General features: G+C 43.2%; 1 protein-coding gene across 1 annotated transcript in view; it reads left to right on the top strand.

Annotated features, from left to right (window-relative positions):
- The window catches only part of skib (v-ski avian sarcoma viral oncogene homolog b), a 28,764-nt gene extending 14,984 nt beyond the window's left edge, over positions 1–13,780 (top strand). Inside the window, exons 2-7 of the mRNA XM_005724597.1 lie at positions 11,471–11,578; positions 11,758–11,858; positions 11,995–12,224; positions 12,663–12,937; positions 13,032–13,262; positions 13,389–13,780. Coding sequence (XP_005724654.1) covers positions 11,471–11,578; positions 11,758–11,858; positions 11,995–12,224; positions 12,663–12,937; positions 13,032–13,262; positions 13,389–13,610 — 1,167 coding nt within the window. The 3' untranslated portion in view covers positions 13,611–13,780. The remainder of the gene's footprint in view (positions 1–11,470; positions 11,579–11,757; positions 11,859–11,994; positions 12,225–12,662; positions 12,938–13,031; positions 13,263–13,388) is intronic.
- The last annotated feature ends 1,418 nt before the right edge of the window (positions 13,781–15,198 follow it).

The following is a 15,198-nucleotide window of genomic DNA, read 5'->3' as shown; positions in this document are numbered from 1 at the left end:
ACCAGTCAAGACATGAAGGTTGACGGCTTACCAATAAGAAAGCGGGGGGACTAAATCCTCGTCTGGCGTGCTAAATGATGAGTATGATTCAAGGACAGATGGTGGGAGGACAGCGTCTCCTTCGAGTAACTTTGTCTTTAGAGTAGACGAGGCATAATTTGCTGGAAAACGATGTGGTTGCATAAAGCTTGAGAACAGGACCGACTGCTTTCACAGCGCCGTTTTCGCAGGACTGTTTTCAGTGCTGCAGTACGTCGCGACTCAGAGATTTGCTGTCTGAGGAAAGGCCATGCAGATTACATACTTACGTACATCATGCCCTCCGCTGAGGCCTGTGCCTGCCTGCAACACTAATCCCTAGCTTGCCTCCCCTTTAGCGGCTACATTAGGGCCACAGAGCGCCTGCGTCCTTCCAACTCAGCCCACCAAGCGAGAGAGAGAGACAGACTTTTACATAATGCTCTGTTTGGTGCATTTGTTCCGAACCTGCTGCTGCTTTAAAGCAGAGCTCCTGCAGGTTAACCCAGCTGCTGCCTTTCCCACTTGCCATGGCTCCAGTCCACAAAAAGGCTGAACCCATGCAGCACCTGAGGCTCGTCGGGAGCCCGCGAGACTACTTGCCCGCACATATCTTCTGCAGCTTATGTCACATGTTCGCCCTGATTAATCCCAGCATGTGCCTTCATTCATGGTCAGTGCGATCATTTGGCCTCTGCTTTAAAGCTGTCCCAGGCAGGGTTTTGCAGGAAAGCTGGGCGAGGGGGGAAAACCCTGGCGCTGAAATGGGTATTTTGTGGAGTTCTGTTTGTTGAGTCAGAGCTTATGGGCTCTACTGTTATGTGGTTGCCATGGAGAAAAACACAGGCTCTTGTGCAATAAAATCATCCAGGAAAAGACATTTCCAAGAATTTTTTAGAGTGAAGAAACAGACGGCAAATTGCAGAATTCATGAGGTGCTGCGGTCCACCACCCAGCCCCTTCAGTCCTCCATTTTAGAGTGCTCATATTCATTTTATGGAAGCGGCTCGGCTCGAGCCCTCTCACCTAATTATTTCTGTAAGCAGATATGTTTTCCTATGAATGGAGGAGGGACACAAAACCAGTGTTTAAGGATGGAATGTGTGATCTTAGGAACGGATGTTGTGGGTGTTTTATCCCCTATTTCCCTTACAGACAATTCCTCTAACAAGTGGAAACAAGTGAAATGCTATTTGATCTCTGTCAAATATTACTGTATACACACACTCACTGTGAGGTCGTCGTACATTTGAGCCAGATTGTTAGTCTGCCAACGAGAGGAGAACATTTTCAGACGCCGTAACTCGTAATGTTGTTTTGAAAATAGGTTGACAGTTAATTAGTTGAACAAGTAGAAAACTTAGCGGCTTTCTTGTTTTGGGCGGTTTTTTTTTCCCCCATCTGGAGTCGTTCTCTTCAGTTACGTCAGTGCTCCTTATTGCTCGTTAATGTGAGTTCTTTTATTATTATTTTTTTTCCCTCACCATTTCCCGTCTATTTAAATGGGCCCATTAGCACATTTCAAATCGTGCAGCTTTCTGGTTGCGTTTCTTTTGCATCTGGGAAAATGCCTACTATGCAGCGCTGCAGTCACAAATGATACAATGTTACAGGCTTGGAGGCTAAATTTCAAGTTCAAAGATAATTAAAAAGAATGCCTTTAAAATTCCCATCAGGTGTCTTTTTAATAGTGTTTCACTGTTTAAATAGAAACGCCATTGGTGGAACAAAGATTAGCTCCTCTAAGCTGGTGACCAGGAAGGCTGCATTTCAGCTAAATGACCTAGAATGGTATCTATAAATTTCAGCAGGATTTATTACTTTGCTTCAACCAATTAGCTCCTGAGCATTTTCTCAGGATGTATACTGTGTTGGTGAAATTACATCTCATGGGACCCTGGGTGAGCAGTGACCCTAACTTCACCTCGCCCTCTCACAACTTTTATGGCCTCCTCCCCCAAATCCCCTTCTGCCACCCCCCTTCCATCCCCTCACACCTCTTAACCTCTGGTATTCATCCCATTTTCATCTTTCCAAATAAACCTGCCACCTGCCCTCCTCTCCGCTGCCTGATCAGGGGGGGCATGTGGTCATGTGGCTCGTATTATCGTGAAGGCACGGCACCGCAAGCCGCTCCTCAGCTGGTCAGTGAGCTGCTTTAAAATTTTGAAAAATGACCATCCCCTCAGTGACTCATTGGTTACACTGGGTTTTTATCATCAGCTTGTACTTTAAATTGGCTGCGGGTAACTGTGCCGTAAGTTAGTCTTTCTCAGATATTCAGTGATTTCCACAGCGAAGAGCCTGGTGAACAGTCTGAATGAAGATGAATGTATGACCGCTGCAATTATAACCCAGGCTTTGAGTCAGATCTGTGATAGCCACCAAACTCGGGAGACCCTCAAAAATCTTCTTAAAGATTAAATTGAACTCTTAATGATTAATTAAATATCTTCTTAAGCTAAGGTAAGTTTCCTGAGCAGTTGGGCATTTCAGTGAGGAAAGGTGTTATGTTTTGTTGACTAGATAAGACGGTCAATGGGAACAAAGTGCAATACAGTTGATTGGATTTCATTAAGTATATTAATAATATCATGACTGCTGGGAACAATGGAAATGTACAATTCTGGCTAAAAATTGCATTATAGAATGTAAGGATGGCAATCCAATGTTGGTTTATGAAGAACTGCAAGAGAACATCCAAGGAAGTTGTGATATTATTTTGTGAAATAAATAACTGGCAACCCAAGTCAGTAATGAAAACGGTGGGAAGATACCAAAGTATAATGAGAATAGCCGATTGATTAACGGGTATGGCTGTAGTTGGAAAGGGTACTGATGGTAGTAAGAGAAACGATGTGTGCCTTTAGGCCAGAATAGCAGAGGAGAGCATGCTCGCTGGATGCTGAAACAGAATAAACCGAAGAATAAATAATTGAAATATCTCGCATAATAAATAGCAAGTGAGACGAAGCAGCCTGAATCGGTATGGAAACCACGTGCTTGGATTTGAAATTGGATGTTGCAAAACATGAGACTAATCTGGATGAAAGTACAAGCACATGGCACCAACCCAGATCTTTACAGATGTTATCTCCTTTCAAAATCGGACTGGAAGAGAATAAAATATACTGACAAGAATGAACCGCTGCAAACCTGGCAACCCATTGAATTTAATACCTGTATGAGGACTTCAAGATTTACTATGTATGCTTTTTTTCATAATTGATATTTACAGCCCTGTTGTAGTTTAATAAAATGTAGAAATGGTGACTATAAATCCCATTTGACTCTTGTGTATGTAAAATTCGGACGTAATTTTCTTTTTTTCAATTTACATCCATATGTAAGCAGCGGTCCTTTAATTTGGAGGCCTGGCTCTTCCTCAACGATGCCGGGCTCCCAGGCCGCCTCCTGTGCAAACCTCACAGTCTCTGCCCTGTGAGGGAGGTGCAGTGGAGTCTTCTAGTACCAGGTACTGGGAGTGATATAATGGTCTGTGTATTTGGAGCTGTTTGTGTTTGGGTTACCGAGAGGTTATCCGGTGACATGTTAATCGTCAATCTGCCTTCTTTGCTGTGGCATTAGTATTAATCTGCAGGATTAAAACTCAGCCAGTCAGACACTGGACTCACAGCCTTTACTGTAGAGCTTCGCTAACATTGAGAGAGCTGTGCACACATCCCTGGGTACAGGCTGGGATGTGCTTATCGGCATTTACAGTTGGAAGACATCAGTCCTCTGATTAGATGATGTTTGTTAACACATCGTGTTTTGGAAGTAACAGAGTCCGTTTTTATCAGAGATTTTCACCCGTGTCTTTCATCGCTCAACAGTCACAAATCAACAGATTTTCCACTGACTCCTACCCCCACCCCCCCCTTTTTTTTTTTTATTCCTACATAGTGTAAATAACTATTTTCTTCATTCAGTCTGAAAGTATTTTCATAAAGACTTAATTTAACAACTGTAAGCATATAAGGGTCAGTTTGTCCAGCATGGTAGGTACTTTCCAGCCAGCATAAACCATTTTGCCTTTCTTGTTTTTGACAAGAAAATGAGCACATTGAGACCCTGATGACTGAAAGATGCTCACGGCCTAACATAATATGCAGCTGAACTGCATGCGATGTACCTCTTTTATGGAGTAAAAGATATGGTATTCTGACCTCTGCTGCTCCGAGCAATTTTTAAATTGCTGGAAAGCCTCCATAAATGAAGCCTACTGATACACCTACAGATTTTTTTTTTAGCTGCTCTATCACAAAATTAATGTCAGCACCATGTTTTTTAATTCTAGATTTTTTTATTTTTTTTTTACATTTATAGAATGGAAATTATTGCAGTTTTTTTTATTACATATTTCAAATTATTTTCAACAATTCCAGCTTTTGTGTTTAGAAATCACCTCCTTGTTCTTTTAAGACAACAAATCTGCTGTCGCTGATGTTCAACATCAGGGCTGCTCAGCTAACGCCAGATTGAGCGTGTTGTCGGTAAGTAAGAGGTGTAAATGTGGGTGATATTTGCAGGTCTTTTAACTTTAAGAATATCACTAATCATCTTAAATGAATCGTATTTGTGCTTCAAACTGTGACGTAAAATCGAGGTTATAGATCACTTAAAAACACACAAGTGCACCACCGCCGGAGAATCAGATGAGGGTCAGTGTAATGCCAAGGGATTAAGCTTGCATGGCAATGTCGTTGCTGGCACTGCCGTACAACACAGATCAAGTTCTGTGAAGGCACGCACACGCGTCTGAAACTCGGGATACGGCCACGCTAACGCAGTGATTTTCTCTGCAGCGCTGGTGCATTAAATGAAGTAATTAGGAAATATATTGATCCGTTTGTGGCGTTAGAATAACAGAGAAAGGGCTAGAATTTCTCCTTTTAGGTGTTGGAAGTACTTTGGAGCACATGGCTGTCTGGTAACCATTTTGGTTGGCTGGACAAAAGCTTTCTCACAGCTTTCCCTTCAATTCCAGAGCACTTAGACAATCGAAATCTGGGGTGATGCTTATAAAACTGCCTGGTTACAGCTCTTTTTTTTTTTTTAAATGACAAAGTATTTTCTTTAAGTACCATTCAAGTCCACCCATATGTAGTGAGTATTGCCCATAGACCCCTTTTTATTTCTATGTGTGATGCTCTCAAAAGTTGTGTGAATATATTTGATGTTGATTTGACGCATTCTGGTTATCAAATTATTTTCCGTTTACATAGAGTGAGTCATAGCTCCTTCTCCCTCCCTCTGTCTTTCTCGTTAACCTTCATCCCCTCTGGCCTTCTGGTCCGGCCTGCTCTTACATTATTATAAGTGTGCTAAATGTTATAGAAACATAAAGGCTTTGTGTCTGTGCATTCGTGTGGTATGTCCCAGTGAGATCGTGGCACAGAGCGAGTGTTTCTTTGCCCGCACCGGTTAGTAGATACTGCCTCGCGTCTTGCTTCAGATCTGGTCTGATTTCTAACTCTCTTATTCCAAGAGTACAGCAGGGGGGCTCAGACAACTATCTGCTGAATTTGGCACTATGTGTGTCTAGAAATACACCAGTCACAGAGCACGTTTCATTTCCTAAGATAACTTTGACTCACAACCATACCGAACATGCTCACCCTAATAAAATATAATCTGCAGCACTATCTGCTTCACGTCTTTTAGTGTCGGGTTTCCATATCTGTTGAAATAACTTATGAGTGCTTCCTAGTGTGAGGTCATCCTCTGAGGGAGAGAGTGATTTGGGCACCGCTGTCAACACCGCTGTAAGAAAGGCCGGCGGGCATGTCCCCGTTGTTATGGTTGCCATGTTTGGACCTGACTAGGAATTCACATTCAGTAGTACAGTAATCTTTCTTTGTGTTTGCTCTCACCGCCGAGATGATCTTTTCATGCGCACACAAGCAGTTCGCTTTATTCAGGAACAAGTTTTTTCATGATGAGGATCGTAAAAATGAAACTTGTCATCAAAAGATTAGAGAGTTTATTGTGCCCTAATATTTTTTCATCCGCATTTGCATGTGATGTATGATGGCATTGAAAGAGGCGAATTAAACCCAACAGAATACAAGTGCAATCTTTACTATAAAAATCTCCGTCCATGCCAAACTCTTAAAACTCTTAAAAGTGATGTAGGACTTTTTCTATCAACCCCCTCCATGAGTAGGACACAATACCTATCAAAGGAAGCAAAAGCGCCATCCTTTTACTGCTTTTGGTTGTGCAATTGAGGCTTGAGATTTTCCACCCTGTGGTTGACAGAACCACCTCCTGACAGAACTGCAGTAACCAGCTCTTTTCTGCATTTTAACCCTTTATTTGACAGCAGTGGACAGTGACTGCAAAAGGCTAGAAAGATAATGACAGGGACCCTAACTGCTTGGCTATTCAAATGACCCCATAGGGAACCACGAAATGCTGAAAATATTATTAAAGTGTTATTATTCTACAGCCATGGCATTGTGAAGTACGTGCAGAAATGTCAAAGCAATAGACGTGTATTTGCACTGTCAAAACACGAAAAGATGACATTTGCATGTAAGGATACAAGCAACAATGTCATTAAACAGCAGGTCTGGATTTGCCCATTGTAGCATTGCTTATATGCAAAATTGTTTTCACTTTTTTTTTTCTCTTGTGGGCACATAAAATCAAATTTGCACTTATTGCAACTTCAAAGTCAAGCATTTTGCCACCGAACTGTAATCAGTACAACATCCTGTTCTATTTTCAGCAAAGTAAAACTTAAAGACTGGGTCTTAAAATATTGTTACGTTGTCAGGATTAATAAGTGAATGATATTATTGCACTGTTTTGCTCCTCTGCCATTAAGCTATATGTGTCAGGCTGTGTGCATCTGATGAGATTTTCCACCTTTAGGAACACCAGCTTGTCCTGCATCTTCCTCAGACCTCATCAAGTCTCAATCCCAAAGACAATTAGGACAATCCAATAAGCTCCGCTGTAATGCCGTCCTTATGCCTGGCCCTGCGGCTGTCTCTGTGTGGCTACGCTGCCATGGCTCAGTTCAGCCACGTAAACAAAATATTCTCAAGCAGAGACACAGTAAATTGATAAATTAAGCTAAGCTTTAGAGAGGGGAAATGAGAGCTACCCCGGTATCTGTGTGGAATATGGGATGAAGTTTCAGGGATATTCTGGGCAGACACCAATAATACTTCCCCAGCTGTTACAGTGACCACAGGGCTTTATATAAATCAAGGGACTGTCGTACAATTTATGCAGTGAGAGCTGAATAGAGCGTTTAAGGCATCCCTGTGACCGTCCACACCAAACCATAGGGATCAGATTACCAAAACTAGTATTCCTTCACTTCCAACTAAGGCTATTACCCATGTGAGCCATGCCAGTTGGTGTGCCCTTGAGTGAGACAGCGCCCCAGTAAGCACATGTCGATCTGGGGATTACATTCAGGGGTTTAGGAGGGGAAAGGAGGCCGTAATCTGAAACTGTTGTGTCTTGTTGCTGTGCACTTTTCTTAATGCCATGCTATCATGCAGCATACGTTGGTGTTGTATGACTGGGGCCCTGCAGGAAGTTCAGCTATTTTGGTCTTACCATATGAGTGTTGCCTCATGTTTTGTTTCTTGATAATTTCATTGCAGTGTTTTTTTTAGTAGCACAACAGATGCTAGGGGTTTCAGTTTTACCCTTTCAGCAGATCCAACAGGCTTATTAGCTCTTAGCGTTTTGTTTTGTTGCTCAGAGATTAGATTATTCATGCCATTTTTATTCTTTTTTTATCTAGCCACTCTGCTTACCAGCACCCAAACACTCACTTAATCACATGATATAGATATATAAATTGTTTATCGTAATTTTGTTGTATAGAGCCAGGCTAGCAGTTTTATAATCTTCACAGTCTTTATGCTAAGCTAAGCTAAGCTACCTAGAAACTGGCTCTAACGCTAACATATTTCACTGACAGATAAATAAGAGAAAGAGGTGATAATCTTCTCGTCGTGCATCATTCCTAAAGCTATAGATAACAATAATAACTCTGTTCTCACCTAATCTTTTTTTATAGACAGAGAAACATGCACAGAAACAGGTTTTAAAAATGGCATGAGCACTTGCACTTGGACCCTTGCCACTTGCATATTATAATTTCGGTTTAACCTCCACATCTCCGGCTTACATGATCTCGCTAAAACCCTGTGCCTGTTCAACCTGCCTGATTGGTTGTGTCTGCGTTTTTGCTAACGTTAGAAGTGAGAAAGTTAGAATAATGGGGATAGGTTCATTGATTAATTCAAATTGCCCATAGGTGTGAATGTGAGAGCGAATGGTTGTCTGTCTCTGTGTGTACGCCCTGCGACAGACTGGCGACCTGTCCAGGGTGTACCCCGCCTCTTGCCCTATGACAGCTGGGATAGGCTCCCGCGACCCTGAAAAGGATAAGCGGAAGCGAATGGATGGATGGATAGAATAATGGCAACAACCAGAAATAGTTTCAAACTTCAAGAGTTAGGGTCATACATTTTTACACACACTCCAATCAGCTACCTCTTCCCTCTTCATCCACCCACTTTCCTGCCTGCTACGCATCCATTCATGCTTTCATTGATCCTCTCACATCCCCCTCCATTCTCACTTCCTTTTCTGGCGTCTCTCACTAATGGCAGATGAAGCGTGCGTCGAGAAAATAGCCCTTCACAGGGGCTCTGTGGACGCTGGTATGCTGCTATGGAGAAACTAAGGGATTAAACTTTAATCTCCATCATCTGCAGTATGATGCTTGCTGACGTCGACTGACCAAGTTAACCATGTTAAGATTAGGCTTTTCCCCCTCGTGCTGAACGCCGGTCCCATATCACCAGTCACTGAACAAATATTGTTGATTGCATCCATGTTCAAGTGAAAAAAACGGCTCAGTCAAATTCACGCTCCAGTTGGCGTGATGACGAGAAATCGTGATTCACGCAGGTCGAGCGCTGCGCTCTTTGAACAGATATCGATATGCTTGTGTTGTGTGTGTTTGCCACACCGGGATAAGATTGTGGGGTGGAAAAAAACCTGGAGCTTATCCTTGTATTGCCACGCCATTATGTAGCACTAATTAAAAAATAAAACATGCCTGCTCTTGCCCTTCTGCTATTAGACCCTGTTTAGCCTACAGGTTTGCTTTGAACCGCTCCCTCATTACAGCGCCTCAGAGAAATATCATACAATAGTGAGTTGAAAAGGGCAATGCTTGAATGGAGTCTGAAAGGGGAGGCTGTACTTGGCCTTCAAGTATACATTCCTTCAGCTCAGTGCTTCCTCTGTGGTCCCCCCTCTTCTGGCTCACCTCCCCCCTCCCACTCAATTCTCAGTTCCCACAGGGGACGCAGCCAAAGCAAACTCCTCAGAGGAAGTCTCCCTCTCCTTCCAGTGTGAGAGAAATGGGGATGGATGTCCTATCTGGGCCTGCGAGGCAATAGGATGTATAAGGGGGGGGGGGTGTTTTGACTCCATGACCATGCTATGTCTATGATGTGGTGATGAGTAAAGCCCGTGTGGCTGCTCTCCTGTGAGGTCAGTGTCATATTTAGCCAGTAGGTCCCTTGTGGTGTCTGGGAGTGTCTGTTTTCTGGCTCTATTATGTCTAGTGCTCGTAGCCTTCCTGGAGCTGCAAACCTCAGGGTAGAAATAGTACCAGACAGGCAGACATCCTTTGTCAGGAAAACAACAGTCACGGCAGTAATTACAGAGTCTTATTACACCAGGGCAGCAGTTCTTAGAACACCACCAGCCTTGAGTCAGGCAGGTGAGGGGTCGAGTCACCACTGCTAAACACAGTCAGGAGGTTAATCTAGGTTAAAAGAACTACCTTACAGTAGCAAATCCAACCAGCGGGCTTGTAAATGGGTGTGTGTGTGTGTGTGTACCGTGGTGACTGGTTAGACGGGTAGAGACATTTGTAAGGCAGGCAGACTGGAGGGGAGTGTCCAGACAAACATGTCATGTACACTTCATAAAGCTTACAAATGTAGGCTCAAATCAAACCGGGAAGGTCTAGAAAATGTCAAAGAGTCAAAGATTCCAGCCATAATTTTCATCAAAGGCTTAAACAACCTAAATGATTTACTAGAACAATTGAAAACTACTCACTTGTGACGGTAAGCAGTTTCCTAATAGGTGATACTGTAAATTAACCCAATTCAAACGTGGTATCTATAGTTCAGGTATGCAGTGCCAGACCTGACTTAACACCTCCACCCCTAACCGCACTTTATCACACACACTCACTCCATACCCTCCCACATGCACATATGCGTGTCTACACCCGCAGCCACCCACTTCCCCACATGTCCCAACACCCACTCATAGCAGTGTGAGCGCACACACGCTCGCTCACGCAGAGTCTGGCTTCGTGCTGCAAATCTGTGAGACGTGATTCATTACCGGCTGGGCTTCCTACTAAATGAAGTTTATTGTTAATATCCATCTCCAGGTGATCACAGCAATTGGCGATTAAAGGTTGCACAACTACACCAAAGGGAGTGTTTTCTCATTGAGGATTTTGAAGGTAAACAGAGTAATCGTTTGTCTCGAATCGCACGCGCAGACAAGGAGATGGGAGTGTTTGCCATTCCTGGAGGCAGGATGTCATAGTAGTGAGTAAGAGAACGACCCGGCAGGTCTGTGCTGGCCTCTGTGCCTGCCTAGGTAAACATATCCTCTGTCTGACAAGTGCAGACCTGGTTGAGGATGTTCGCTATCACAGCACATGGATCTGCAACTTGCCACACACACGCATACGACATAGATAAAGGGGGGAAAAAGCTTGTGAGATTCAGTGTTTTGTGGCATTTAACAAGGCAGATGCTTCTTCCCTCCTCAGGTTTTCAGCTCGCCCTCAAACAGCACATGACTCGGCAGCTCTGTGTTAAAGTGCAGCCGTTTTAGAACACTTCTACTCGATCGCCTGTCAGATCTGAGTGCAATTACTTTAATTTGTCTTCCTCTCTGTCTGCCTCTGTCTCTGGATTGCAATATTTCTGTGGTTCGAGGAGTCGATCTTCTCCACCTGACGGCGCCTCTCCTGCCTGGCAGGGAGCAATGTAGCCTTACTGGCTGCCAGCCAGACCAGCTTGAGTGTCTGCTAAGCTCAAAGCCCTGCTCTCACACACACACACGCACACACACAAACATGCAGACATGCCAGGCTCTGTTGCTGAACGCTTGCACAGATGCATCGTCTATCCTCCTCGCCTCTCTGAGACTTCTCTGCAATATTTTCTCATTCTGTGACCTTCTGCTCTTTTACTGTAAAACATCTCTACATGTGCTGACAAATTGACGAGTTGCTCATGAATAATGCCATTTACAGTCACACTGTAGCATTTTTAGAAATTGTGTGGTTTTTCTCAGCTGTCTATGATGTGCCGTATCTCTGCCTGGATCGTGATGATTAATCGTTTACTCCCCTTTTCTCCCTTGTCAGTCTCCCAGCCCCATCCGAGCCAAGAGGTCCAAATTCGACAAATTGCAGTCAGCTGACAAAGACAGGAAACCCGATTGGCTCCAGTCACTGTCAAAGTCTGCACACAAGGTTTGTACACTATATGTCTGCGTAACTTATGTGTAATTTAAAAGATTAAAGATCTAAGGACTTTAAAGCATGGCCTCTCTTCATCTGGCTTCTTTGAATAAAGAGGGGCCTTTGAATGAATGTTCTAGCAGCAGTTTTCTGAGTTTATCCAAGCTTGTTGTGTTGTTGTGTTGCTTCAGGATCTGAAACAGGTCCAACTAAAACAGAGGCCCTCTGCTTTCCGCCCCTGGTCTCCTAAGCCAGCAGAAAAAGAGAAACCGGCCAAGAATGAGGTGGAGAGGTGAGCCTTCCAAACAAAAGATGTCACAGTTTTGGTTTTAAGTACAGCTTAAAACTGTTTACAGTTCCTCTTTAATCAAGCCCTTTTTTTTAGCATTTAAATGCTTTAAGTCTGGCTGTGTTTATTATCCTCACAGGTCGTGCTCGAGGAATCAGGAGACACACAATTTGGCATTTGCCCACCTGGCCCCTGCGGTCCATCCCAAGGACAGCAACACTCCTGACAGGGGGACAGCTGCCATTTCCGTGCAGGAGCTGCATAATGGTGACGCACAGCCTACAACAAAGCCGGCCCACTCCAGCAACACCAACCGAGCCGAAGACATGGACACAGATGGAGAGATTGATGTGGATGACTGTGATGATGGTGAGTACCACCCACCATCTTTTCTGGTTTTTTTGAAGTGTAATCACAAAAATAAACTGTAGTTGAGCTTTAGAAAAAGCGTATATAGGGCACAGACTCTTCGATTCCAACTTTTATTGCACAGTAAAGGAGCAGGCTTGTTCATGGTGATTCCTGTGCAGCTGCGCCACCTGGTGTCAAGGGGGGGAAGTACAAGAGGAATAATGGCTTTCTATTTATGTAGCAAAAAATGCAAATATTTGTAGCAAATAATTAAAGATGCAAAGCAAGAAGAACAAGTGAACATCAATGATCTTCTGATTTTTGTAACGCTTGTCTTCTCTGTTAGTGGTTATTTGCAGCATCTCAATTTTATGTTGAGTCTTTGAGAATCACAACACTAATATTGTTGGGGTTTCATCACAATCTTAATAATAGAAAACCTCTCTCTGTCCTCAGGTCCAGTGCAGTCTTCCTCCCTGGCTTCACCTCCGTCTGCCTGCACCAGTGTGTCTCAGACTCTGACTCCTCAGAGCATGGCTCGGGCTCAGGAGAGGCCTTCCTGGCTGCCAGGGACTGTTTGCCCAGAGATGGACACCATGAGACAGATGTTGTATGCTGGTCTTGACACCAAGGAGGCGCGGGAAAAACTCCTGCAGGAGATTGTCAGGATGAGAGTGAAGCAGGAGGAGAAGCTGGCAGCTGCTCTTCAAGCTAAACGCAGCCTTCAGCAGGTAACCCGTGAGACCAATCTCACCAAAACTAAATAATATTAAAGCTTCACTGGATTTCATTTTCACAACTCTGATGATTCGAATGTTTTTGCAGGAGCTGGAGTTTGTGAGAGTGGCTAAGAAGGGGCGTCTTCGCGAGGCCATCGAGGCCAAGCGCAACCTGCGAAAGGAGATCGAACGCCTTCGCGTGGACTGGGAGAGGAAGATGAGGGATGCGGAGGAGTCTTGTGGGCGGCTGAAGAGAGAGCTGGAGAGAGAGAGACAGCAGCGAGTTTGCGATAAAGGCTGCGAAGCCGAACGCCTCCGGGTCAAATACTCTACTCAGGTGAGATGCCCCCAAGATGACCAAAGCCAGCGAGAGCACTAGAAAATATTGTGCACTCGGTTGTGGTTATTGATCCCATTCCTTGGCTGCCGTTCATTTAATCTTGCTGCTTCCTGTGTTGCGCAGATTGAAGAGCTTCATGTGCAGCTGCAACAGGCAGAAGCCGATCGTGAGCAGCTGAGACGGGAGCTGCAGCAGGAGAGAGAAGCTCGACAGAGCCTGGAAAGCGTCGTCAAAGACCTGCAAACCCAGCTGGCCCTGCAGGCCGGCGGCATCCTTCCTGGAGAATGCAAGGACACGAGCACAGAGGCGCACAGACAGACCGCACAACCCACCAACGGATCCTAAAGTTGCACATTTAAAACGAGACAGAAAGATTCAGTAAAAGGAGCATGCTTAAGGGGGAAAAGAAACGAAGAGTGTTTTTGGTATGGGGGAAAAAATTAGTCATATACATTATGATACAGTATACGTCATTATTATTATGACATTATGAATTTTATCAAATGAACTGGAAAGCAGCACGATGTCCGAGCATGTAATAGAGCGTGAAACTGCGAGAGACTTTCTTCAGCGATGGAAAACCACATCTTTCCGGTGACGTCAGAGCCTGCGGTCAGACACCCGACGCCGTGCAAGGATTTCATTTCAGTATAAGCTATTCTAAGATGTGCAAATATAGCTACATAACACTACTTGAATATGAAGGGAAGAAACACGTTGCGCCTGGTGAGCAGTTGATGAAACTCTTGTTGCCACAATATACTGGTACACACAAAGGTGTCATTGCAGACCACTGGAAACAAGAGACACGAGTTTACCACTATTTACTTTTAATATCCGCTTGCTTTTTATAACTGTGTAGAGGATGTCCTTTTTAAGAAATTCCTGCTTACACAGCACTGTTATTCCACAAGCAACAAAAAAAGGGGGAAAAAAAAGAAAAACATTCATATATAAACATGTACGCATGTAAACCAGCTTATCTACCTTTTGTATTTTATAAGCCTGAAGTATTGGAGGTTCTGTGGGCTGCCTTCAGGTCCACCACTGTTTTATTCTTAGATATTTTATGGAAGTATTACGTTTTTCGTTGTTTTGTTTTTTTGTTGTTGCTGTTATCCAGTAATGTTTTTGGCTAAATAAACAATAAGTTAGATGAAACTTGCCCACATTAGTCTAGTTAAATCTATAAACACTCCTAAAAGAGAGGAAGAAAAAAATACTCTCAGTAGTTTCTGTTTATGCTAAAATGCGGTACTTCTGATTTTCTATGGAGTATTATAAAATAATTTATATTTTAGCGATAATTTGCTGCCTATCAATAACACACATTCATTTTTCGTCACTGGCTTTAGGGCTCTTAAATCAACAGTTGCTGTTTATATGAACAACATTTCTACATATATACAGAAGTAAGGAGATATATTTTTTTACTTTAAGAAAAAGGAATTGCACTTTTTAAAGAAAGAACCTTGCATTGTGCATCGTATTCCCTGTTACATTTTTCAAATAACAAGTTAAACATGGACTTTAAATTTAAATACTTTCCCTCAGTATCCCCTGATGTAAATACAATTATAATGTAAATAAGATATCGGTATGGTATGGTATGGTATGGTATGTTTGCTTGCTCCAGACTTAAATTGATTGATTATGAATATTATTTTTTGCTCTTACTTGAAACCAAAAATAGACTATATTTGGATTTGTAAACTGCAGTTTCTTTGTTGCTGATCCCTGAGCATCATTGCAATCACGGGGCATTCACCAGAACAGACGGACTCTTTTTATTTTAAACCACTCTTTTTGTTTTGTGAACTTCTGTAGTTTTGTGGGTTTGACCCATGGACAGAATATTACCATTTCTCTGTTGATTGTTGATCTTTTTTCTAAAAAGCGCTTTGCTATTTGATGATACATACATACATATATA

The sequence above is a fragment of the Pundamilia nyererei genome, unplaced genomic scaffold, assembly GCF_000239375.1.
Source record: "Pundamilia nyererei isolate P.nyererei 1_Seehausen unplaced genomic scaffold, PunNye1.0 scaffold00012, whole genome shotgun sequence".
Classification (NCBI taxonomy): domain Eukaryota; kingdom Metazoa; phylum Chordata; class Actinopteri; order Cichliformes; family Cichlidae; genus Pundamilia; species Pundamilia nyererei.
This window is presented reverse-complemented; position numbering and strand designations above follow the sequence as displayed.